This window comes from Pipistrellus hanaki, assembly GCF_964339955.1.
Source record: "Pipistrellus hanaki genome assembly, chromosome: 5".
Taxonomy (NCBI): domain Eukaryota; kingdom Metazoa; phylum Chordata; class Mammalia; order Chiroptera; family Vespertilionidae; genus Pipistrellus; species Pipistrellus hanaki.
In genome coordinates this window covers 26,580,285-26,606,690 of record NC_140507.1, presented here as the reverse complement: position 1 = coordinate 26,606,690, position 26,406 = coordinate 26,580,285, and the positions used below count along the sequence as shown (strand labels likewise).

Below are 26,406 nucleotides of genomic sequence, written 5' to 3'. Positions count from 1 at the left end.
AAGGGAGGGAGGGAGGGAGGGGGGAGGGGAGGGAGGTAGTAAGTAGGGCTCTGTCTCTCTGAGGGATCGTCCACCTTTCTGCCCCTGCTCTCCCACGCCCTCCCTGCCAGGGTCCAGGTGGGTAGGGTGTGTTGGGCAAGTCAGACCCCACCTGCTCCTGCAACTGGACAGGTCTGAGGCTCAGGGTCTGGGAGGGAGGTGGGCCGGCGGGGCTGGGCGGGGCTGGGTGGTGGGGCACCTCCCCGCTCCCCTCCCCCTCCTTCTTAAAGGGCCGGGCGGCGTGCGGGACGGGCTGGCCGCGCCGCCTGGGCGGGAGCCGGTCTGGCCCGGCGAGGAGGCGTGGCGGCCCGTGGCCTCCGCTCCGCTCCCGCCGCCCGCAGTCCCCCGCCTCCCCGCCCTCCCGCTCCGCCCGCCCTCCCCTCCCTCCCTCCGCCGCCAGTGCCCGCTCCGCTCGCTCCTCTCCTCCGCCTCCTCCCGGCGCCCCGCACCTGACGGGTGGAGCGGGGCCAGGCCGCCGGAGGAGGCGCGGCCGGTGCGGCGGCCTCCGCATGGCCCCGCCGCCCTGAGGCTGCACCGGAGCGGTGAGTGGGGCGCGGGGTCGCCCGGTCCCCGGGCCCTGCGCTCCGGCCCCGCCCCTCCCGGAGCCACGCCGGGCCGGGGACCCTGAGGGGGTGCTGGGGGGCCGGGGCGGGGGGGGGCGCATGCTGGATGGTGGGGCGCCGCCCTCCGCCCTCCATGCCAGCCGGGTCTGCTAACAAAGGCTGGCATTCCCAGATCAATTCAGGGTGGCTGAGCATCCCAAGGATACGGTTGTCATGGAGATGGGGCCGAAGGAGGAAGCTCTGGGCTGGCCAGGTCTGGGCAGGGACGGGGGCGCCTTTGGGAGCCCCGGGCCAGCCTGCAGGGCGGGGAAGGGCGGCTGGCCGATTGTCTCCAGGGCCCTGCCTCCCGGTCCCCTTTTGTGTAAGCTCAGTGTGTGTGTGTGTGTGTGCGTGTGTGCATGTGTGCGCGCTGTGGGGTGCCGGGGGGAGCTGGGCGCCCAGGGACCTGGACTTTTGGGTGCTGGGCCTGCCCGCAGTCACCGTTACCCCGGAGCAGCTCCGAGGATTTATTTCTGTTTCCAGTTTCCCAACTTTGACAGCCGGGCTGGGCGGCCAGGCCTCCCGGCGCCGAGCTCCGCTGGATGGGGGCTTGCGTGGGGGCGTGGCAGGCGGCCGGCAAGGCCGGGAAGGCACATAATGGCTGTGGCGCCGCAGGGAGGGAGGGGTCCCGGGGGCCCGCTGCTGGGGGGGCTGGGGCTGGGGCTGGGGTGGGGCAGGGGTCTAGATGTGGGGACCACCCGGTCCAACTGCCCCCCCCCCCCCCCAGGAGGAGGTATCTGACTCTGGCTGTCCCTGGAGGATCGGGGAGCTGCCGGAGTCAGAACTGGGGATATTGTCTCTGTTCAGGCACAGGGGACACTGCCTCAGTGTACCCTTTCATCTTGGGGCCAACTTGGGGGGGGGGCGCTGGAAGAACGGGGGGCGGAAGCCCCAGCCAGGATGGAAGTGGGGCTGAGGTTCTGGGCAGCTCAGGCTGAGCAGGCTGGGCTCCGTGGGCGGGGAATGGGGAGCAGGGAGGAGCTGGGGGTTTGGCCAGGGCAGGGGCAGCCCGGGTCTGAGGGAGGAGAGGAGAGGAGAGGCATGTGGGATTCCCTGGGCTCCCCAGCTCTTTCTTCCAGACCCTGAAACAAAAGCTGCTCCATGGGAGGGTCCTCAGGCAGCCTGAGGGAGGGTGGATAAGGGACATCTGGACCCTCCCCAGACCAAATCCTGGCCCCGGGCAGATATAGTCATCCTTCCACCCCTCCCTGGGGCGGTTAGGGCCCTACCTGCTAGGGCAGCTACACACGCTGAGACGTGTGATCTCAGAGGGCCGGCTGCCCTCTCTTCCCCACCCCACATCTCTGTATAGAAAAGACAGTGGCTTTTGAACGGGGCTATTGTGCAGTGCGGTCCCGGTGGAATCGTGGCAGGCCCCCAGGTTGTGGCTCCCACACATCGGGGTGAGTAGGTGGTGGTGGCCCAGCTAAAGGTGGAAGAATGACTGCAATGTCCTTGGAAGACCTCCCTGCTGCTGCCTCTTGCAGCGGCTGAAGCCTCCATGCTTTGGTGACTTCCCACTCCTCCCACCACGCCAGGCCCTGCCTGCGCCCCGACAGAGAGGCTCCGTCAGCTCGTCCTGCTGTGACAGCCGTGGGCATGCACCCCCAGCGGTCCGGCCTGCAGTGTCTCCTGAGGGAGGGAGCAAAGTTAGCTGGAACGAAGGACTTCCTGCTCTTGACAGGACCGAGAGAGGGGTTTGGGGAGAGGACCTCACTCCGTTTCCAGATCTCAAGTACAACCAGGGAGCTAAGTATTCTGACACACACAGCTGCTTGTACAGGGGCACATGCAGAATCAGGATTTGCACCTGAGCAGAACTGTCCGCTGCTTGGACCTGTGTCTCAGTCTCTTCTACTTCACAGGAAGTAAGGAGGGAGGTGGGACCGAGTGCCTTTCCACCCGGAGCAAGGGGCGTCCTGGGGGAAACTGAGGCACCAAGCTGGGTCTTTTAGAGAGCTGGGACGGAGGCATTCCCTTTCCGGATGTCGGCTTGCAGGGGAATGACGCTACGTCTCTCGACAGACGACGCTCTAGACATCCTTTGCCAGATGGTCTTTCCCAGGGAAATCTGTTTTGAGTGGCGTCTTATGTCTGAGGCTCCGTATTTAGCCTGGCTTCTCACATGGGAGGATACACTCAGGCTGTCGCCCCTGGAGGGGTGTTTGGGGGAGGGTGGGCTTGGGCAGACCTGATTCCTTGCCACAGCCCATGTGTCTGCTGGCCCTGCCCTGGCTGCGAGCTGCCCTCCTGGTCCCCCTGGGACCTGGCTGTTATGGCAGAGTCTGTTCCCCCAGGTGGGCTTGCACACAGCCAAGTCTGCTGCCTAGAGGTCTTGACCCTCATTAGGTGGTGAGCCACGCCAGGGCTGTGTCTGCCGGGTCCTAGACGACTCTTGCGTCCAGCCCAGCCTAGGCCAGGACTCCAGCCCAGCGTGTGGGCTGCTGGGGTGAAGCCCTGCCCTCTCTTCCCACTCCTACCCCGGCAAGCCAGGCCCTGAGCCCCACTATTTGGAGTGTCTCCCTTCACTCCTTTCCCTCCCTCTTGTTGTCTTGTTGAATCTGATAGCACAACAAACACCTACCTCTATACCCTTCACCTTGAGAGTTAGATTTGCCAATTGTTGACATTTTGCCCACATTTTTTCTCTCTCTTCGAATCTTTTGAAAGTAAGTTGCAGACATTATAACACTTCATCGCTAAATACTTCAGCATGAATTTCCAGAGACAAGAATGTCCATGGTCATTATATAATGACCATACTATTCACATACACAAGAAATGAATGGTACAATTTAACCTAACAGGTAATCCATGTTCAAATTTCTGTAGTTGTCCCTGTAATATCCTTTACAGCTGTTTAAAAATTTATTTTTGTAACCAAGCATCACACCTTACATTTACTTATGTCTTTTTATTCATTTTTAATCTGGAATAATTCCTCTGCTTTTTAAAAAGTCTTTGTATGACATTGTCAGTTTTAAAGACTCCTGCTCAGTCCTCTTGTACACTGTTCCACATTCTGGATTTGTGTTATTGCTTCCTCATGAGCAGATTCAGGTTAAACACTTTTTTTTTTTTTTTTTTTTGCAAGACTATCCCATAGGTGATATGTGTCCTTCTCTGTGCATCCCTTCAGAAAGACACGTGTCATCAGCTTGTCCTATAAGCGGTGGTGCTAAGTTAGGTCACTGGGCTAAGGAGTCCCTTTGGTTCAATCCCATTCCTCCCTCTTCTCTGCCTCCAGAAGCTCCATCCACCTGGTCAGCCATGCACCTGGCCAGCAACACTGACCAAATTCCTACTTCAGGTCACACGCTGGAGAAGGGCGACTGAGCTGTCACTGATGGGGCCTTAAGGAGTCACAACCTCTGGGGTGGGGATGGGGTGAGCCACAGCTCCTGGGAGGTGCTGTCAGAGGGGGGCAGAGGCCCAGAGGAAGTATTGAGGGGCCCAAGGAGGGGAAGTAGGAGGGAGGTGACAAGACAGGGAGAAAGGGCAGTGATGGGACAGATGTGAGTGCCGGAAAAGGCGCTCTGAGGAGGATGGGTAGAAAAGAGGCTGGTCAGGAGGCCACCGTGAGGTCCTGCATAACATGCTGGACTCTGGATTCAGGGTTGCTGTGAACGGCATTCAGAGGGAATGGAGCTGGTGGTGTGGTGGCCCTGTTGGGACTGGGGCATGGCAGGTGGGATGGAAAAGGAGCGATTTATGAGGCAGAATGGACTGGCACTGGGGACCCACTAGAGCTGGGGAGAGATGTGCGATGGCTTGGGAAGGGCGATAGCCAATGTGGTTTTAAGTGTGCGAGGTCTGAGGGATACCCAGGTTGAAGGAACAGTGTGTGGGATGCTCATTTCCCCAGGTCCTGGTGGTTCCCTGTGGCCACCCTCTTAGAAGCTCCCTTTGGGATGAGGGCAGAGGGATGGCCATGCCTAACCCACAGCAGCAAATGAATGGTGGGCTTTCAGGCACCAGCGGGGGGAGGGACTTTGAGCTGGCCACTGTAAGTCAGGATAATCCCTCCCTTAAAGGGCCTCCCAACTCATTTGGCTTCCTGCTTGCTTGGCTAAACCCCAACTCTGGCCACATCCATTGCCCAGCCTGCCCCACACCTGACCTGTGTCGTTGAATGGGGCTGAGAAAAACCTCTACTGGACTTTAAGGTCAAAACCGTGAACTTCAGGTGGGTCCTCAGTCCTGTCCTGCCATGGGTCTCCCCACCCCTACCTGATGACTGCCTCACACTTTCACCCTCAGCCCGAGTCCCTCTTCCTCAGCTCTTCCTCACAGCTGCAGACACTGCTTCCTACTTTCTTTCTTTCTTTCTTTATTTAAATTTTACAAATATATATATTTTTTAAAGAGAGAATCTTTTAAAAAAATATTTTATTGATTTTTTTACAGAGAGGAAGGGAGAGAGATAGAGAGCTAGAAATGTCAATGAGAGAGAAACATTGACCAGTTGCCTCTTGCACACCCCCTACTGGGGATGTGCCCGCAACCAAGGTACATGCCCTTGACCAGAATCGAACCTGGGACCTTTCAGTCCGCAGACGGACGCTCTACCACTGAGCCAAACCGGTTTCGGCTGCTTCCTACTTCTTTGAGAAAATAGAAGCCATCAGAACTTTCTCAGACTCCCAGTGCTGCATTCACCCACCTGCCAGCATCTTCCTGTCTCTGGCGGAAGTGCTCCTGCTCCTGGTTAAGGTCTCCCCTCTGATCCTGTCCCCTCGTGCCTAGTTGGAGACATTGCTCCAGCTGTTGGTTCTTCTACCTCTGCATCTCTCTGTTCCCCATTTACAGCAGAACTCCCCAGAGGGGTTGTCTAGACTCATCGTCTCCATGTCCCCTCCTCCCACTCTCTCTTGACTTCAAGCCAGTTGATCTTTCACTCCCCTGACTCCACTGACTGCTCTTCTCAAGGTCACCAATGACTGCCATGTTGCTACACCTAATGGCCAATTCTCAGTCCTATGGCATTTGATACATTCACTGTCTCCCTCTTCCTTGAAAAATTCCTTGACCTCCGGATATCCATTCTCCTGTTTTCCTCTGACCTCATTCATGGGTTGCTCCTCTCAGTCCCCTTCTCCCCCACCCCCACTTCTTAAGTTTTGGAGTGCCCCAGTACTTAGCCCTTGCCAACTGTTCTACTGCATTCACTCCCATGCCCATTTCATCTAGTCCTATGGCTTTAAGCATCATTTATGATACATGCTTCCAGGTTCCAAATTTATATCCCAAATTTTGACCTCTTTTCTGAGCTCCAATAGCCTACTCAGCATTTCAATAGTCATGTCTACTAGACACCTCAAACTTAGCTTGTCCAAAGCTGAGCTCCAAGTCTTCCTCCTAAACCTACTCCATCCAGTCCTCCCTATCTCAGGAATGACAGTTCAATCCTTCTAGGTGCTCAGAGCCTAAATGTTGGTGTGATTCCTCACTCTTTCTCTCTTACCCCATGTACTGTCCATCAAGAGATGAGGCATTTACCAGCAACTAGATCTCCCATCTGTGGGCTATGGCTGAATAGGAAGGGATAGTTTCAGAGATTAGGACAGGGAGGCAAGAGTGGAATGGCCCAGTACGCACCTTTCACACCTGTTTGCTTTGTACCATATGCTGTTGGCCCTCAACCATCCCCAAGACTACAACCTTTGTCAGACTCTGTTGAAGTCTTAAAGTAGGAGAGGATGGGGGAAGAGGGACTCAGCAAGGGAGGGGTTAAATGGAGCTGTATAATCAAGAGGTTGGGGAAGGGCTAGGATGAAGATCACAGGGGATGAGGCAGGGAGGGAGAGGGTGGGAGGGGTTGGACAGAAAATGTGAGGAGACAGTAACAGGGTAAGTGAAAATTGGGCAAAGAAGGGATGTTGAAATTTCCTACTTCCTCTCTCCTGGCTGTTGATCAGACTGGGGGGGAGGCTACTCAGAGATTGAACCTCTTGGGTCCGCCTGCTCCCCCGCAGGTGTTTTAGCTGAGCAGGGCTGATTGGGAGGACTTGCTCTTGGTCCGTCCATTATAGAGCTCTCAATCCACAGGCTCATGGTCAAATGTGGCTCAAGAAGTAGAGTGAGTCCCAGGTGTTCTCTGGAATCCAGGAAGACAGAGCAGCGGCCAGTCACTTCATACGAATAGCCCAGTCCTTTGTGGTCCCAGATAACTGAGGGCTTACCCTATAGGGGAGTCAGCTGGGGGTAGAGTCACCAGTTATAAAGATGACTTGGGCTTTGACAGGAGACATTGTGAATTTCAGCAGTGTTGAGGGCTCTCCAAACCAGCATGCAGATGTATGCAAATTATAAGCAAAGTGGCTTGGGGCGGGGGAGGGGAAAGAAGCAAAGAGGGAGATGTCAAGGGATGACCTTTGAGGAGCTGGGCCCAGGGGCCCCTGGAAATCCCAGGAGGCTGCAGGGCACATGCAGATAAGATGCAAATGTGCATCCAGGGCTCAGTGATCATGCCTACCAGGAAAAAGAGGAGGCCGTCCAGATCCCTACAACCCAAGGCAAGCTGGTTCCCCAGGGGCCAAAACGGGAGGAGGAAAGTGGGGTGGTGCCGGGCTTTTAACAACCCAAGACTGGCACCACCTAAAGGGGGTGGGTGCCTTTTAAGGGAGGCCTAGGCATGGCCTTTGCCCCACACCTGGGACTTTGAGATGGAAAGCTAGGTGGGTGCCTGGCCGAGGGTGGGAGCATCAGTGGGGCCAGGACTGTAGGGTCCTCACTTGCCTCAGGAAAAGGCAGGGTGTTCTCTCTGGCCTATCCTCCTGGTTCCCCCAGAACCTTCTCCTGCCTCCACCCTCAGGCTGGGCCTCTGAAGTCCCTGCCTTAGAACCTTCTCTGGCAGGCTGCCAAGAACAAGGGTCTGTTGGGGCCCAGTGAGTGTCCTGTGCTGCCCAGGTTGCTCTCCTGTGCATTCCATGACCAGTGTGGGCAGCCAGCCATTGCCCTGCAGACCCGAGACAGGATTTCGGGAGCAGTCGCTGCTGCTGCTGCTCCCTCAGCACTTGTGGCCAGCTCTGAGCTGAGCATTGCACCCACACCATCTCCTTTGTCCTCACTGCAGCCTGCAAGGCAGATGCTGTTAGCGCTCCCCGTTTTACAGGGGAAGATGCTGAGGCTCAGAGAGGTGGGCAGCTTTTCCTGAAGTGACACAGCTTGTGGGCAGCGGAGCTGGGATGTGAAGCCAGGTCTTTCTGACAGCACTGTCCCAGTCTGAGGCACTTGTTGCTGCTGCACAAGGTGGTCCACGCTGGGAAGGCCAAGTGGGTTAGGAGGGGTTGGGGTCATTTTGGGAAATGGAGGCAGGAAAGTTCCTGGGGCTCCTGGGTAGACATCCCTCTGTATCCTGGGCACCTCCCTGTCCTGGGCAATTGAGACATTGAGGAGGTATGTGCCAGGTTGATCTTTGGGGAGGGTGCCTAGAGCTCCGGGGTGACCAGGAGGCCCTGACTTCCAGACTCCTTGGCTGGCAGAGGCTGGGGTGGGGAGGGGAAGAGCATAGTTAGCTGTGTGATCCAGTGACGCCCCCTGAGGTGTCTTCCTTTCAGCTCCGGAGTGCCCACGAATGGGGTAGGCACACCTGGTTAAGGTCTCTTCTGAGCACCAATTGCATGCCAGCTCTCTTACTAGTATTCAGCTGCCTGTGCATATATACTTTTGTGTTTGTGTGTGTGTGAAGACCCCAGCCCATGTGCCAAAATCTGGGTGAGCTAGGGAGTCAGTGTAGTAGGGATTTGGGGGAAGGGCAGTGGGACCAATGGGGATGTATGGGTGGGTTCCCAGTGGGTTGAGAATAGGTGTGATGGTGAAAGGTTTTCAGCTTTCCCCCTTGGCCCTCCCCCGCATAGAACTTTCTCTGAGTGTCAGTATCAGAGGTGGGAAGTCCTTGGGGATTTTTCCAGCTTGGGGTTCATGCCCAGAGCCCATGGATGGGCTTTAGAGGTCCGTGAGCCTTTCAAAAATTACTCAACCTGCTATGCACGCCAGTGCCAGTCTGTCTGGGGTGGGATCCACAGCTTTATCAGATGCTGGAGGAAGCCAAAGACTCTGAACTTGTTAGGAATCTCTGACATACACGGGAAATCAGGGTTTCATTTACCCAGACCTCCTTCTCACGCTGGAGGCCAAACAGGAGTCTCTGTGCTCTCAGTCCCGCTCCCTGGGACAGCTGCGGTCTCAGCCTTGCTTTTCACTGACATTCTTAAATGATTTTCTCGGACCCCAGCCCCCTTGACATACGCTGCCCGGGCTCTCAGCCCCCGTGAGCATCCCACATTGGCTCTTAGATTTTGCTTTTCCTGGGCTCCTTATCCTAGCTCTGCCTCCTGAACCCCCATTTCCACCAAGTGGGCCTGTCTGCCCCAAGCTCCTCCCAAACCCACCCAGCCACCCGATGCCACTGGGTGTGGCCGTGGCCACTGTGGGTGCCTGTCTCCTACCCCCCCTCCCCTCCTAGCCTGAAGCACTAGGTTGGCCCTTTCCTGCCCCTGGCTTCCCCCAGAGCAGAATGGCTGGATCCCAGTTGGCCAGTGATGTGGGTCTGGCTGCCCTGAACCTTGTCCCTAGGCCTGTTGGGTCCTTATCTCAACCTCACAACCCAGGGGACTGTCTTCTGAGTGGCTGCCCAGCGTCCTTCATGTGTGTTTGTGTGTCTGCCTGTGTGAACGCACCCACAAATACCAGCACTGTATGCTTGCTCACAGACGTGCACACAGACACCTGCACCCATGTCCCCTCCCCTCTGTCTTCTAGAGCCTGTTGGGCCCTGGAGCACCCCCTGCCTGGCCCCTTTCCAGCCTCTCCTTGGGTTCCTCACAGTGCCTGGCCTTGCCACTTTCCAGCTTTGTGACCCTGAGCATGTTACTCAACCCCTCTCAGCCTCTGCCTGCAACAGGGGTGATTACCATCTCCAAATATTTAAAAACATCCCACTGTGTGTCAGGCACTGCGCTGGGCTCTGGGGGAGATAACCGTGAATGTGACTTAGTCCCCACCCTCACTCAACTTACATCCTAGTGCGACAGGTAGTAAGGAAACAAACAGAAAAGGTGGTTTTCGTCCTGCTAAGTGCCGCTGTGCAGATATGCTGCTCCGTGGAGGCATGTGAGAGAGCGCGGAGGCCACAGAGGGCTTCTCCGAGGAGGCGGTGCTGGAGTTGAGCCCTGAGCGACAGAAGAGGCAGTCATTTAGAGATCTAGGGAAAGAGCATTCTAGGCCAAGGGCACAGCTGGTGCAAAGGCCCTGAGGTGGGAATGAGCTCAGGGAGCAGAAAGAAGGCCACGTGGCTGAGGGGCTGGGGGTGGGGAGAGGGCAGTGAACCAGTTCAGGCAGGGCCTTTCTAGGCCATGCGGAGGAGACTGAATTCTGATTGAAGGGCAGAGGGAGCTGTTGGACGGTTGTGAGTGAGGGAGCGATGTGATATAACTTCTAGCTTCCATAGGGAGGAGGGGCGGGGTTGTCTCAGGAGCGGCTGAGACCCAGAAAGTGGCTGGCTTGACTTTTAGGCCTGGCCCAGCCAGAGTTCCACTGTCACCATGGGTCCCATCTTGGTTGGTGCTGAAAAAAGAGGCTGTTGAGCCCGAGGTCATCCCAAAGGCAGTTGTTAGCGGGAGCCCCTGCGCAGAGCAGGGCTGGATTCAGGCTGAGAAGATGCAGGAGACCTAGTACTGCCGGCCTGTCATTTGCAGGCAATCTCCTTGGGATGTGACCTCTGGCCTAGCTGTGCCCACGCCCCCCTCTCCCAGCAGGGCTGGCGGTGGGCAGGGTCACTGCTTTAGGTGGACTTCTGATTGAAGACTTGAGCCCTTGATCCTTTGGAAGAGTCTGACAGGGGGCCTGGGAAACGGGGTTCATCCTGTACCTCCAGCCGAGCCAGGTGCAGAGGGAGACTACTCTTACTTTTTTTGGGGAGGAGGTGGGGGATGGGGAGGCTACTCTGAGTTCTAGAAGCAGCCACTCACTGTGGTGGGAAGAGTGGACCACAGTGGCCTTTCTCCTTGACCTCTGTGGTGTGTCTACTCTCCCTTGGATCTCATGACCTTAAGTTCTCCCGCTGGCCCTGGGGAAGGAGAGCAGAGCGGATGCCCCCATTCTGCGCTGGGTCCCCCAGAAGGAACAACGAGTCCCGGGGCACATGGCTGTTCAGTGTGAGGACTGGGGCATCGTTTCACACCTCTGCCCTGAGGCTCCCCTTTCTGCCCCCCTCCCTCGGGTTCATTAGGAGAGGGAGGTCCTGGCTCCGTTATTTCTGGGCTCAGTTGGCCCTCAGCCCAGGCAGGGACTCTGGGCCCTCACCCAGGATGGAGCTCAATGCTGCCCCTTGTCTGCTCACCCCCAGAAGCCGAGGATCGGCCCAGTGCCCGGTGCTGGCAGAACCTCCATCCTGCTCCCTGCTGCAGGAGGACATGGCAGGGCAGGTAAGATTAGAAACAGCCTGAGGCAGCTGCTAGGAGTTAGGGGGCCTCCCAAGAGGTCCTTGCTTTCAGGTCTCAGGCGAGCCCTGACCACAGCGAAGGCACCCCGCCCTGCCAGGCTCAGCCTTCCTGTGCGGGTGTGGGAGCTTGAGGCACCCCGATGGGCTGGGGTGAAGCCCTGTGCCCCAGATCCAATGCCCATCCAGGCCCCTGGGCTAGAAAGCAGGCCAGAGGGCCCCATTCACCCTCCTCCTTCCTCTCTCAGTGCTCCCTCACCCAGGACGCTAGCTGAGGAGGTGACCTGTTCTCTCCCTCTTCTGAGCACACAACCCATGGGAACAGAATGAAACAGCAACGGAAGCAGCAGGGATTTAGGGCAAACCAGAAAGAATCCCTCACTCAGGGCCAAGCCTTTGGGGTTCCCCAGGGTCCAGATATCCTAGAGCCTGGTGCTTCAGACTTAAAAAAAAAAATCTGATAATTAAAAAAAAAAAATCTATTATCACACAAACTTCAAAACTCTAGGAGGCTAACACTTAGCAGTGTGGGCTGGGGCCCCAAACCCCTGTCATCATGTCCCCTTCTCCTTCACTTCATGTTTTACTAAATAAATCTTTTTTTTTTTTTAAAAGTATTTATTTATTTATTTATGTTAAAAGGAGAGAGAGAGAGAGAGAGAGAGAGAGAGAGAGAGAGAGAGAGAGAGAGAGAGAGACCTGGATGTGAGAGTGAAATACCGATTGCTGCCTCCTGCACACCCCCCGCTGAGGGCTGAGCCTGAACCTGGGCATGTGCCCTGGCCAGGAATTGAACCGGAAACTTTTCTGTGTACCGGATGATGCCCCACCAACTGAGCCACACCGGCCGGGGTGAAGTGAACCTTCAGGGGTCCTGTGCTGTCAGAGATCCCTCAGGGGCCCCAGAAGCCCCCAGAGAAGTAGGCTCACTTTCCTCTCCGGGCCCATGTTCTCTAAGTGGGAAGTTCCTCCCCCTCTATCAGTTCCCTGGAGATGCTGGTTCAGGAGGTCTGGGGGGAGGGCCTCATAACATGCCATTCAGGTCCGTCAGGTGACACCGGTGACAAGACAAGTCCAGGCAGGATGGGCCTCACTCAGATCTCTGTGGCTGTGCCTGCAGCTCGCTCTGCTGCAGTCCAGGAGCCCCTCCCCCCCAGCCTCTCCTGAGCCCTTGAGCCCCTTCTCCAGCGGAGCAGGGCGTGCTGGGGGAAGCTGAGGCCTGAAGAAGAGAGGCAGGAAGTGGTTTGGAGAGGTTGCGCTGTGTCCCTGGTGGCAGTGATCATTGCGGGGTGGGGTGGGGGTGGGGGAGGGGCTGGAAGGGATGGTAGAAAAAGTAGCTTAGACTGAGTGGGGCTGGGCCAGACCGGCATGAGGGGAGAGTCAGAACACAGCCCATCACATCTGGGCAGGAGGCCTCTGGGAAATGTGGGCTGGCTCTGACATTTCTGAAGGGGGCCCTCCCCCCTCTTCTTAGAGGAGAAACAGGCCCAGAGCAGGGCGGAAGGGAGCAGGCCTGGCCTGGGTGGGGCAGCGAGGAGTCCATGAGAGGTCACCGTGAGTTGGGCAGAGCAGGGGTTTCCCCGTGCAGCCTCCTAACGAGTTCCTCCTCGTGGCTGCTGGGCTCTGAAGGCCCAGGGGTGGAGGGCAATCCCAGGCCCCTCACGCTCCCCACAGCCAGAGCTTTGGGCACTGGGCAGCAAAGGCAGCTACACTCTCAGGGAGGCTCTGGGTGGCCCTGCACCTGCCCAGCACCCTGGACAGCGCCTCACACGGGGCCTGGATGGCTCACTTTGGCTTCTGAGGTGGCTTCTGTTGTGAGAAAGCTGCACTTCTGTTGACTTCCCTGCCTCCTCTCCTAACTCCCCCTCTGAAGGCAGCCCCATCCCAGCTCCTTCCATTCACCTCGGATTCACAGTGGTCTGGCTCCCAGAGCCAGGGTGAGAGGACATGCAAAGAGGCCAGGAGGCTGGTTGCTGTCACCTGGGGTTTTGCCTCCAACACTCAGTAGCAGGAGAGGAAGGATGGAGGAGGAGCCCTGGACCCTCTCCACCTGTCTTCCTCAAGGGGCTTTGGTGAATTCTGAGGGCACAGCCGGGAAGGAGGGACTGGGGCACGTAGAATGGTAGGGGATAGGGGGTCGGGGGAGAGGAGAAGGGGGCTGGTTTGAACAGGGCATTGAAGACATCACAGCCTGGACCCAGACACTAGTCAGGAGATCCTGAGAAGGTCATCTCAGCCATCCTCCTGTCCCCAAGCAGCCTGCCTGGAGCTGGTTCCGCTGGGCTTTAGCCCCCAACACCTGCCTTGTGTGACCACCCCTTCGTCTCCATCTGCCGGCAGATCTAACGGAGTCCCAGGAGCCGCCAGCTCAGGTAGAGCGGTGTCTGCCATGGATGAGGATAAGCTCCCATCTGTCCTGCCTGGGGAAGATGGTGCCCCCCGGGACCCCAGCCTGGAGCCTGAGGAGGAGCCCCCAGTCCAGAATGGAATGGCGGCCAGAGAGGACCTGAGTAGTAGCCACGACAGCCCAGGATGTGAGATAAGGAGCACCCTGGAGGACACTGAGGAGCCCACAAAGGGCCCGGACATGGCCCTTCAGGGCCTCAGCCTCGGCCTCTCCCTCACCAATGGTCTAGTCCTGGGGCCAGACTCAAACATTCTCAATGATTCTACGGGGTCCAGGCCCTGGAGGGCGGGTGGGCTAGCAGGAGAAGATGCCTCCCGGAGCTTTTGTCCAGACACCGAGGACCCTCAATCAGGGTAAGTTGTGTCTCAGAATATGGGCTCACCTCATTCGGCTGCTCCACGCTATTGGCCTGGGCCTAGCCACTTAGCCTGTCTGGTTCTTGTTTTTTCTCATCCATGAACTGGGAATGTCATGCCTCAGTTTTGCTCAGCTTCTGGTTATTTGGGGAAAATAGAGCCATGAGATTTCAAAGGCCATCAGACCCCTCATCAGTCCCCAAGCTGTCATGGGCCATTTCTGTGTGGGGCTGGAGGGTCCTACTCCCGCACTGCAGGCTGGACATGAGAGTTCCACAATGTCTCGATGTGGAAGGTCACCTGGTCCATCCCTCCGCTTTCTGGAGTTGAGGATCTGGAGTTGCAACTGCCCTAAGAGAGTAGGCTTTGTGGGTTAATCCCTGGCTTAAGAGCCATCTGGAATCTTACTCCAGTCTTTTTGGAGTTACAGCATCACCTTAGTGCATTAAAGTATGTTAGGAGGAAGGAAGTGCTCTGGGGGAAAATGGAGGGGGCTAGGGTGTTTGGGGCAGGTCCCATTACCAACGGGGTGGTCAGGGCAGACCTGGTTGAGAAGAGGAGGAAGAGGCTTTGGCTGAGGGAGGAGCAGTCTGGGCGGAGGGAGCAGCCAGCACAAAGGCTTCCTCTGGGGCAGCACTGGGCCCTGCGAGGGCTCAGGCAGGGTACTGGGCCATGGGCTCCATGCATCTGCTCACTCACCCAGTGTGTCATGCAGTAAGGTTTGCTGAGTGCCTACTGTGTGCTTGGTGCTTCTGGCCTTGTGTTGGGTGGGGCTGGGGCACGGATGGCAAACAGGGGAACAACCAGAATGCTGCATCCTGATAGAGGCTGGGAGGGAGGATACGCTCCCCTCTGTAGGAAGAGCTATCCTGAGGACGGAGGATAATGGGAAGGGGGCTGGCGAGGTCAGTGGTGTGGACCCGCCTCCCCCAGCCTCTCTGAGGAGGTGGCATTATGGCAAAGCTGGAATGCGGTCAGCCAAGTTAAGAGCCTCCCGGCTAACAGGACAGCAACATTCTGAACCACGGGGACTCTCGCTGCGATAGGGGAGCAGCCCTGCGGGCCAGGCTGGAGGGAGAGGACTCAGTCATGTCCCGATGCCTGCTGTGGGCCAGGCTTGGGTTGGGCACTGGGGGGTGGTCCATGCCTGCTCTACCCCAGCAACCAGCCAGCATCAGGCAGTATTAGCTGAGAAAATAAGCAGGACACAATCCATGCCCACTGCCCACCTGCAGGGGGCGCCCGGGCACAGATGGGTGTAGTCCCAGCACCTGCACTGGGGCACCCTGGCCGGAGGCTGACTGGTCCTTACGTCCTGCAGGCCGGGTGGCCCCGGAGAGCCAGACGTGCGGGACGGCTTCAGCGCCACGTTCGAGAAGATCGTGGAGTCGGAGCTGCTGCGGGGCACCCAGTACAGCAGCCTGGACTCCCTGGACGTGCTGAGCCTCACGGACGAGAGCGACAGCTGCGTCAGCTTTGAGGCTCCCCTCACGCCCCTCATCCAGCAGCGGGCCCGCGACAGCCCCGAGCCCCGGAGCTCTCTGGGCGCCGGGGACGCGGGGCCCGAAGGGGACGCGGGAGCCGCGGGCGGCGATGGGGAGCTGGGCAGCCCCCTGCGGCGGTCCATCTCCAGCAGCCGCTCGGAGAACGTCCTGAGCTGCCTGTCTCTCGCCGCCGTGCCCAATGGCTTCCACGAAGATGGACTCCGGGGCCCAGGCGGAGAGGAGGAGGAGGAGGAGGAGGAGGAGGAAGAGGAGGAGGACAGGGACAAGCTGCTGAACTCAGCCAGGTGAGGCCGGGCCCAGACCGGGAGCAGATGGGGAAACAGACCCAGAGGAGGTAAAGCCAGTGAGGGCAGCTCAGTGCCCAGAGTGCACAGCCCTCACCAAGGTCATCATTCCCTTCACCTGCACCCAGACTTCCCACCCAGCCCTGTGGGTGCATGCTGCCCTTCCGGGTCTGTCTGCACGGGCAGGCCAGGGAGCATGCTGTGGGTTTGTGGAGCATCTAGTGATGTCACCGGAGGGCTCTCCCCGGAGTCTGGCCTGGTCCCTCCTGTGCAGGGGAGCTCGCCCTACTCTGGCCCCTGTGTGGCTGTGCAGGCCTGGGGAGACCTCTGAGCCCCTCCTCTTCACCCCACCCCCCCTCCGCAGTGACCCCAGCCTCAAGGATGGCCTGTCCGACTCCGACTCAGAGCTGAGCAGCTCGGAGGGGCTGGAGCCCGGCAGCGCAGACGCGCTGGCCAACGGGTGCCAGGGGGTCAGTGAGGCTGCCCGCCGGCTGGCTCGCCGCCTCTACCACCTCGAGGGCTTCCAGCGCTGTGATGTCGCCCGGCAGCTGGGCAAGAAGTGAGTTTTGTCTCCTGCCCCTCCCACCCCTGGCACACCCGGCGTCTCCCCCAGCCTGAAAGGGGCACAGGTGGCTTCCATGAGGAGTGCCTGGTGCTCGGGTGGCTCCAACAGCCCCACAGCCCTCCTCCTGCCACTGTCCTCATTTCCGGACTCGCCCTACATCTGTTTCCTTTCTGGGCGGCCTGGGTGACGGCCCACACTCCCAGGGCGGGGAGGTGGAGGTGGAGCAGGCCCTCGGGGCTGGGGCAGTGGGATGTGTCCTGTGGTTATGAGGCCTCCATGGGTGGTAGTGAGGACAGAACAGCTGGGTGAGGGCTAGTGGCCCGCCTAAGGGGGCAGGGAGAGGCGGCTCCGGGCCTGGGCTGCCCAGTAGCTGGGGGAGGGTTTCTGGTCCTCAGAAGCCCCACTCACTGTCTATCGGAACTGGCTCAGCGGGCAGAAGCCACTGAGACACGCCCTGGCCTGTGGACTGGGGAAAGGGAACTCGGCACATGAGAGTCCTGAAGGGGCTGGGGGACAGGCGGGACTGTGAGGCTGAGGACAGTGTGCCTGCACGTCCTGAGCATGTCTGACCATCAGCACGTCCCCCGGCCTCTCCTCCTCCTCGGAAGGCCTCCCAGCACCTCAGTGAGGCCCCGGAGGTGCAGAAGCAGGCCCAGCTCACAGCTAACGGGGACGGTTCCGACCCTAGACCGCCAAGTGTGAACTCACTGGGGCTTAGGCCACGGGCAGGCGCTGAGGTTGTTCTGCTCCTGGATCCTTCTCTTCTCCCTCCACCCAGCCTCTTCCGCCTTCCGCAGCCTCCACATGGATCCTGCCCTTGTCCTCCCAGCCCAGCTCAGAAATCACAACTACGAGCCCCCTCCTGCTGGGCCGTGAGCCTGCCAACCTAATGACACCCTTCAGAAGCCTTCGTTCTGCTCGATCCTCATCCTCCCTCGTCTTTTCAGCACCCCCCACCCCTCCCTTTGTAAGAGTTTTTCCATAAGCGTGTAATTGTGCTCAAGTCGTTTCCAACTAAAAAGAAAAATCCTTCCTCAATTGATCTTCCTCCCCCTGCCACTTTTTAAAAAATTTTGTTATTTTAAAAAATATTTTTTTAAATTAATTTCAGAGAGGAAGAGAGAGTTAGAAACATCAATGATGAGAGAGAATTATTGATTGGCTGCCTCCTGCATGCCCCCCATTGGGGGTTAAGTCCGCAACCTGGGCGTGTGCCCTTGGCCAGATTGAACCTGGGACCCTTTAGTCCGAGGGCTGATGCTCTATCCACTGATCCAAATCGAATAAGGTACCCCCTGCCTCTTTGTAGCTAAAACTCTTGGGACTTTGTGCCCTGGGTGGCCTCTGTCCGCTCCCCCTTTCTTTCTCTCTCTCTTTTAAAAAATATATATTTTATTGATTTCAGAGAGGAAGGGAGAGGGAGAGGGAGAGAGATGGAAACATCAATGATGAGAGAGAATCATTGATTGGCTGCCTCCTGCATGCCCCACACTGGGCTTGAGCCTGCAACGCAGACATGTGCCCTGACCGGAATTGAACCGTAACCTCCTGGATCACAGGTCCACACTCAGCTGCTCCCCTTTCCACATTCAGCCCTGGGGCTGGCTTCTTCCTCGCCCTCTCTCTTCAGAAGCCCCTCCTGCCAGGGTCAGTAGCAGCCCATGTCTTGAATCCAGTGGCCACTGACAGACCTCACCTTCAACTGTGTTGAGGCACTGGCCACGCCTTCTCTAATTAAACTATTATGAAAGTTTTAAACATACAGAAAAGCAGAGAAAATATATTAAACCTCTATGTACTGTTTATTCAGCTTCAAAGTTATCAATATTTTTAAATTTTTGTTTCCTCTAAACCGCCCTCCCCCCTCCCCCAGCCCCACCATTTGCTGGAATTTTTTAAAGCTTATTTTGGGCACTCTGTCATTCTTTCCATAAATACTTTGGTATGTGTCTCTAGCTGATAAGGATTTGTTTTTTTACACAATCATAATTCCATTATAAATTCTAATAAAATTAACAAAAATTTCTTAATTATCTCTAACATTCAGTCTATGTTTAAATTTCTCAAAAATGTTTGTTCAACTCAGGATACAGACAAGGTCTACACATTACATTTGGCCAATCGTCTCTTAAGTCTGTGTTAGTCAACCACAATCAGACAGTCCCCTCCTATTTTATTTTAAAAAAATATGTTTCATTGATTTTTTTACAGAGAGGAAGGGAGAGGGAGACAGAGCTAGAAACATCGATCAGCTGCCTCCTGCACACCCCCACTGGGGATGTGCCTGCAACCAATGTATATGCCCTGACTGGAATCGAACCTGGGACCCTTGAGTCTGCAGGTGGATGCTCTATCCTCTGAGCCAAACCAGTCAGGGCTTCCCTCCTGCTTTTAATGCCATGAGTTTGTTGAAGAAACGGAGCCATTTACCTGTGTTGGCTGAGGTCTCTCGCGAGGACACATCCTTTCCCGCCTGTTGTTCTGAGCGCTGGATATCTCCCCCGGGGCCACCTCCCCTGTCATGCCCACCTGGGGTTCATCCCCATATCCTGTGGATCCTGCCTCCAAAGTCTCTCTCCTCCTCCCTCTTCCTTCTCCCTCCTGGGTAGCTACTGCAGCCCCACATGGGTCTCCATGCAGCCGGGAGCATGTTCCAGACAGAGATCTGACCATTCCACTCGTTCCCCTCCCCACGTCAGCCCTCAGACTCAAGTCTGGACCCTTCCCTTGACTCCCGGGCCCTGTTCCCTGCTCTTATCTTGCTGCCCCTGATCCCCCTCTCTGGCTCTAGCCACATGGCCCTGCCGGTGGCTTCCTGGACATGTTGTGCCGTCTGTAGGGACACCCTGCATCCTGGCGGCTCTCCCTTCCTGTAGGCATTGCCCAAGTCATCATCCCCCCCAGGCAGCCTCCTGACCCCCAGCCCAGGTGAACTGTCAGAGCCCAGCTGGCCAGCAGGGGAGACAGCCGTGGGGTGGGCAGGTCTGAGGGGGTGGGTCAGGGTATTGCCCATGTACCCCCCAAGGTTTGCTGTGCTCTGCTTCTCACGGACACCCCCTGCTCTCCTGGCAGCAACGAGTTCAGCAGGCTGGTGGCCGGGGAGTACCTCAGCTTCTTCGACTTCTCGGGCCTGACTCTGGACAGAGCGCTCAGGTCAGTGGGGCTGGGACAGGGCAGTGCCCACAGGTGTTACAGGCTGCATTCTGAATTCTCATACCAGCTCTGTCATAAACGAGACCACTTTGGGGAGGCTGAGAAGGGGCCATCAGAGCAGCAGCCTTCCGGAGACTCGGTGATCGCCCATGACGTGTGGGTGCTGAGGCTGTGATGGTCGAGGAGAGGAAAGAAGGCAGCAGCCCCACTCTCTTCCCACTTTCCCGCAGTTGTTGAGGGAGAGTTGATCTCGGGCCCCATTGGTGCTTGCGCCCAGGGAGTGGCCCTCAGGGGAGCCCCGAGTGGGAGGGTGCAGCCCAGTGTCTAGCAGACCTGGTGGCCCAGCCAGAGGGGGACACCAGCCTGAGACCTCAGGGGAGGGACAGCAGTCTCTGAGTGAAGGGCTGGGTGGTCCTTGAATAGTAGACATTCCGCCATGTCCCACATGTCTCTTACACTTTAAAAAATTTTTATTTTTCATTCTTTTTTTCCCCCTGCTCAGTTGGGCTATTTTCTTTTGCCCTGCTTACAAATCATTTACCCTTTTCCTGTGTCTGACAGGGCATTAGACCCATTTATTGAGTTTTCACTTTCTATTATTATGCTTTTCAGAATTTTCATTTTATTAAAAATATTTCTTACAGATTATACTTCTCTGGGTAATTCCCCATCTTTTCACTTGTTTTCTCATCCCTCCCACCCCTTTTCTTGACATATTAGCCATGGTTATTTCAAAGCCCTTGTCTGCTCAGTCCACTGCCATTATTGTCTATTTCTGTTTCTACTGTCTATTCTTGCTCCTTTCGACCACATCATAAGGGTCTCTCTGTATGTGTAGAACCATTCTAATGAGATGCTGTACCTTTTGTATAGAGTTGTAGCTGCTCTAGATCACGCGCGCCTCTAGAGAGGGGCTGCCCTGCCCTTTGCTAGGCAGTGGGAGGGAGGCAGGGGGCCGGGTCTGAGCTGAGCTGAGGAGAGGTTTAGGGCCCACCCCGCCCCAGGGGTCAGGTCCCGTCGAGCTTGCCACCGGGAGCCTGGTGTGTTCATGGCCCCTCTCCTTTTGGTGGATCATGAATCCAAAATTGTCTCCTCAACGTGGGCAGACTATCAAACCAAATCCCTCTTCTTCTCAGAGGCTTTCTGCTTAGCTTTTCACGCACATCCGGCCCCACACGTGTCAAAATTTGGCAAATCTCTCAAAGGCAAGCTGGCCATGTGTGTACAGCCCCTCGAGTCTCTGGGTTCGTGTCCTCAGCTCCACAAGTTCTGCCTCCTGCATGTGCCCAGGGAGCAGGCAGCTGTGGGCAGCCTACTCTCCTGTCCAGAGTCTGGGCCCTTTTGGTCTTTGTCAGAACCCAGGACAGTGTTCTGAGAGCGTAAGAGAGATGCGTTCTGCCTGGCTCTCCCCGTTGTTCTCAGTGGACCAGTGGGTCAGCCGCAAGCATCCCTAGCCTGAGCTGGGGCTGAGGCTGCATTGGAACGAGAGGGATGCAGTGGTCAGCTCACGATCAGAGGCTGACTGCACAGACACGGGGAGCCCCCGCAGGTGCTGGGTATGAACGGGATTGAGAGGCGGTGCTCATAGCAGCCGGCTGGCAGCTTTTGACCCAGAGGCGGCTTCTCACACTTCACCAGGTGGTAGGAGACAAGGCCTGAGCCTGGTGGCAGCTGTGCTGGCTGGGGCTTGGGGAAGCCCGCAGGGGAGTAGGAGCTACGCTGGATGGGTTCAGGCTGGGATGGGGGGTGGGTTTTAGAAAGTGCTGATGGGGTGTGAGAAGAGGGCGGGGAAACACAGAGCTGCGGGCCAGCCAAGGGGAAGAGAACAGAAAGCGGAGAGACAGGGAGAGGAGGAAAAGGAGAAGGCGGAGGAGAAGGCGGATGGAAGGTTTTTGCACAGCAGTTGATTGGTGGGGATGGAACGTGGTCAGCAGTTTCCGATGCTTTGGGAAGCCTCAGGGGGTCAGGACTGGCCAAGCGGGGCTCATCGGTCCCAGAGTGCCTTAGGAGCAGCGTGAGAGAGGACACGGCACAGTGGGCACCGCAAAAACCAAACGGACCATTGCCAAATGAGGAACAAATTAGCTTTGTGAGGCAGGACAGAGGGAGACCCAAACTCCCTCAGCTTGCAGCTTCCCCCAGGCGAGGCGCCTGGCCCCACCTCCCGGACCCTCTGGTGTGGAGCTTGGCTGCCAGGGCCCCTGAGAGCTGCTGTCCTTGGTGTGGGGCCCTGGAAGGGGTTGGGAGCTGCCCAGCAGAGGAGAGAAGGCCTCCGGGCAGGCCCAGCCTGCTCATTGGCCCTGAGCAGGGAAGGTGCCTGTCCTGTCCAGGGTCTGAATACACTGGGGAGGCAACAGGTGGGTGCAAGGTGGCAGGGACAGGAGGGGGCAGGGACAGGAGGGGGCTTGTGTAGAGTCAGGAGGGCGAGGACGTTGTTCTGAGGGCTCTGGTGAGCCAGCGATAAGTTTTAGGCCGGGGTGAGTCTTGGCTGCATGTGTGTTTAGAAGGACCACTGGTGTCTGCAGGGAGGATGTCTTGGGGCATTGCAGGGGCGCCCCCCGTCTGGAGAGGTCCTGGCCCATGATGAGGACAGAGGAGGAGGAGGAAGGGTTGAGATGAGGGGTGAAGAACAATTTGGTAACAGCTCAGACTCGGGGCGGGAGAAGAGCGTGGGAGGATAGGGCTGTGCTCTGGGCTCAGCTGGTAGCACGTAGAGTGAGGTGTGGGTGGGGCTGAGGCAGAGCAGTCTGAGCGGCAGGTGTGGTCAGTCTGGGTCCAGCATAGAGGAGGGAGCAATGAGTGGGCATTTGCCCCAAAGGAGAGCTGGTGCTGGCACTGAGATGTTCCTCTGCTCATCGCCATCGGTCCCCTGCCTGCTTCCACAAGGACTGAAACTCCAGAGCGGTCCTGGGGGCAGGGACCTCCCTGAGCTTGGATGCTGGGGCCCTAGAGCTTTGGCCTCTTAGGACAGGTGTGTGTGTGTGTGTGTGTGTGTGTGTGTGTGTGTGTGTGGTGGGGGTTCCTACCCTGAGTGAGGGTCCAGACTGACTCAGGGGCTCTGGGAGGCCCTCGGCATCCTTGAATTGCGCCCCCCCCCCCCCTTTCCAGAACCTTCCTGAAGGCCTTCCCGCTGATGGGGGAGACACAGGAGCGAGAGCGGGTCCTCACTCACTTCTCTCGCCGGTACTGCCAGTGCAACCCCGACGACAGCACCTCGGAAGGTATGGCCACCTGCCCCTCTCTGCCTGCCCCGCCCGCCCCTCCCTGCCAGGCCCTGGCTTCCCCCTGCCCTGGTCTACCTGCCCCTTCTGTCCTGCTCAGTGAACATCGAGTGAATAAGCTACAGCACATGAAATGGGCACAGCCTTCTGGGCAGGAGACCTCCTGATGTCTTGCCCATTGCTGTTCCCCAGGCCTGACACCCTCCATCCTAGAGATTCAGTCCTTTGGGTCTTTGTTCTCCCTGGTCCCCTGTTGCAATGCCGATTCTCAGTGTGTGTGTGTGGGGGTGGAGTCCTGATGTGGGGGTCTGGGCTGGGGCCCTCTTTGGGTCTGAGGCCCCAGCCAGTTATTGGAAGAGATATAGGCTATGGCAGAGACCAGTTATTGGAAGAGATATAGGCTATGGCAGAGACATGGCCCGGGAACCAGAGCCATTCCTGGATCTGAGGTTCAAGGTGAGTTTGGCCACAGGAGGTAGGAGCTTGAGCCAGAGCAGGCCCAGGGTGGTCAAGTCTCCTCTGAGGGAGGGGTTGGCCCTGACCTTGGGCAGGCAAGTGACTCCAGTGTCGCCATGGGGGTAGGGCAGGGGGCATCACACAGGCACTGGGCCCTGATTGGGTTTAGCAGGTGGCTGGCCTCTTCCAGTCTCTGAGACCTTCAGCCTGGCTCTGTCAGGAGACAAGGGGGTGGCTGGGGGGTGGGGGTGAGGGGGCCCTCACACTGAGGGTGCTGCTGTCTCTGGTTTAGATGGGATCCACACGCTCACCTGTGCCCTGATGCTGCTCAACACGGACCTGCATGGACATGTGAGTTGGGGAGGCGGGGAGGAGAGGTGTCCTCTCACGGACTCACCCAGGCTGTTAGGGCCAGCCCTCTCTCCAGCTCCCTTCCTGAGACCTACGGCTTAAGGAGCCACGCTTCTTCAGCAGACCTGAGTGCTGGGCAGTGTGGCCTGTAGGCATGGTCCTGCCCTAGTTTATTCAGCGGGCACATGCCTGGGCCCCACCCCAGCAGGGCAGTGAGAAGAGCTGAGGCACACAGGACTTCGGGATGTGCTAAATAAGACGTGCGACCCTAGTGGAGCCCAGGCCAGATGTTGCTAAAAGGTCACGTGCTCTTCCTACCCATCACCCCTCAAGTCCGAATGTGGCCCCATTGCAGCGCCACACCCCAGGTCGCCCTCCAGAGGCATTCTCATCACCCTGCCCCCCCCCCCCCCCCAGCCAAACAGTGGAGGGACAGGTGGGTGCCTGGGTGGGCTGTGAGGCGGTCTGGTCCGGGTCCTGGGCTTTCTCAGTCCTGCTCTGACTCAATGACTCCTTTTTCCTTATCTGCTCCGGGGATACCCCTTTGGGCTCTCTTGCCCTCCCTCAGGTGGTAAGTGTGGCTGCTGGTGTGCATGCCCTGTGAGCCTAGACCTTCATCTCCATGTTCCCCTCCATGCTCCCCATTCACTGTGTCTGGCCCCACCGATCACTGCCCCCTCATTGCTCACCCGGATCAGAGCCCCCTGTTGGGTTGGGGATATTTTAGTGACTCATGGGGACAACATGGCCAGCGTGTCTGGTTCCAGAGTGAACCCAGAATTCCAGGCACATGGGGTGGAAGAAAGAACTGGGACAGACATGACTTCAGATCCTACTCTTGCCTCCACGGGGTAGTTCTGTGACTCTGGACGGGGCACCGGCCCGCTCTGATCTCAGGTTCTGCATCTGTAGGTGGGAGAAATGATTTCCCACACATCATCCTGGGAGGGCTGAGAGGTAATATGCACAACACCCAATGTCAAGGTCTGGCACCTCATAAGGATTTAATTATGAATAATATTATGTAAGAATAACAATAGTTTTCATCATTACTACTAACATTTACCTGATGGAGAACCCAAAGGCCTAGCCTGAAGATTCCTTCGGGGTCAGGAATGCAGAGGCCATTGTCTAATAACAGCCTGATTGGGCAAGGGCACCTGGGGGCACCTGGAATGGGGAGGTGAGAGCCTCGTCACCTTCATAAGAAGAGTGGTCGTGTGACAGCTTTGGTTATGTCCACCGGGGCCCATGGCCACGTGTGGGAGGATGGAAGATATGTGCATTCCATGGGAATGTCACCAGAGCTAACACCTATTAACCTGCTAATGTTCCCCCCAACACCAGCTCGCTCTGTGTATGGAGAGCAGGTCTTACTAGCACACCTTAAAAGGAACCTTAAGCATACCCTACCCACCCTTGGCAGGGCCTGAGAGCAACCTCAGGACCCAGTCACTGCTGTGCCAAGTCCTGGATGCCCGTCTCCTGCTAAGGAGGGCAGCAGCCGCTCTTCAATGAACCCCCTGGCTGGATAATACTTCGGAGCTTAGTGGGCTTAGCTGCCCATGGCCCCACAGTAATGCCCGCAGATGAAGAAAAACATCCGCACCTTCATAGATCGGAGGTGGGTGGGGCAAGATTGTTCATATTAGCAGCCAAGAGACGTGGAGGATGCCATCTTTCTCAACTATCAAGAGCAAGGGTCATCGGCTTCTCCACACAGTAGCTGCGTGGCCGGGGTCAAGTTACTTACTCACTAAACCTTAGTTCCCCTATTGCCAGTCCCATGAGGCTTAAGGAGACAGCGTTGGCCAAGCCTTTAGCCCTGGGCCTGGTTGTTGGAGCTCTCCAAAGGACCCCATGGAAACAGTGTACTCTGCTTTGTGCCTTCCCCCTCTTTTCCTCGCCTCTCTGCACTCCTCAAACATCCAGGCCTTGGGAGGGGTCTGGGACCAGGCTGGCCATACTCTTCTGCTGGGAGACAGAGGCTGTGGGAGATATGAGGAGGGCGGGCTGGGAGTCCTGTTGATCCCAAATGGGATGAGGTGGGCAGCGAGGAGTTGGGAACTTGGAGGTCTCAACTCATCCCCCAACCCTTGGCTTTGGGATGATCCAGGTACTTGTCTTTTTTTTTATTTTTATTTTCTGGGTACATGTCTTTTTGCTTGTTTTTTGTAATTATATTTTAAATCAGATAATTTACCTGGTGTGATTTCACTTCTTTGTCATTTGTTGTCTGGCTTTTTTGGCCAGAGGTTTTAGTAGTTGTTTCATGTGGACTTGAAAAGAAAATGTATACTGCAGGTGTTGGTTGAAATGTCCTATATGTGTATATAAGGTCCAGTCTTTTAATTGTGTTGTAAAAATCTTGTATCTCTTTAGTGACTCTTTTTATTGTGGTAAAATGCACATAACATAAAATATATGGTTTACAATCTCCCCCCCTTCCCCCATTCTGTGGGCTGTCTTTTTTACTCTCTTGATAATGTCTTTTCATGCGCAAAAGTTTTAAGGTTTTATGAAGTCCAATTTATCATTTTTTTCTCCTGTTGCTTGCTTTTAGTGTCATGTGTAAGTAACCATTGCCAAATCGAAGGTCATGAAAATGCCATAAGTTTTCTTATGATGTCTTTGTCAAGTTTTAGTATCAGGCCTTATGGAAGAGTTAGGAGTGTTCTCTTCAAGTTTTTGGAAGAGTTTGAGAAGTATTGGTGTTAGCTTTTTTTTTTTTTTTTTTAATATTTGATAAAATTTACCAGTCTTGGGCTTTTCTTAATTGTGAGGTTTTTGATTGTTGATTTAATTCCTTTACGTATTATAGGTCTATTCAGAGTTCCTACTTCTTCTTGAGCCAGTTTTGGTAGTTTGTGTGTTTGTAGAAATTCGTCCATCTCATCTAGGTTATCTAATTTATTGACATTACTTAATTGTTGTTAACTAATTAATTGTTTAGTATTCTTGTTCTTCCTGTTACCAAGAAAGCTGTGTTAAAAATTCCAACTGACTGGCCTGTGTGACTCAGTTGG

At 56.5% G+C, this 26,406-nt stretch overlaps 1 protein-coding gene across 2 annotated transcripts in view; it reads left to right on the top strand.

Annotated features, from left to right (window-relative positions):
- Positions 1 to 372: 372 nt before the first annotated feature.
- Positions 373 to 26,406, top strand: part of PSD2 (pleckstrin and Sec7 domain containing 2) — a 42,411-nt gene continuing 16,377 nt past the window's right edge. Inside the window, exons 1-7 of one of the 2 annotated variants that reach the window (XM_084884506.1) lie at positions 373 to 581; positions 13,423 to 13,842; positions 15,167 to 15,634; positions 15,999 to 16,193; positions 19,272 to 19,352; positions 22,461 to 22,573; positions 23,322 to 23,380. In XM_084884506.1, coding sequence (XP_084740632.1) covers positions 13,472 to 13,842; positions 15,167 to 15,634; positions 15,999 to 16,193; positions 19,272 to 19,352; positions 22,461 to 22,573; positions 23,322 to 23,380 — 1,287 coding nt within the window. In that variant the 5' untranslated portion in view covers positions 373 to 581; positions 13,423 to 13,471. Of the gene's footprint in view, positions 582 to 2,266; positions 2,377 to 13,422; positions 13,843 to 15,166; positions 15,635 to 15,998; positions 16,194 to 19,271; positions 19,353 to 22,460; positions 22,574 to 23,321; positions 23,381 to 26,406 lie in introns of those variants that run through there. The other variant, XM_084884507.1, reaches the window with a different exon arrangement.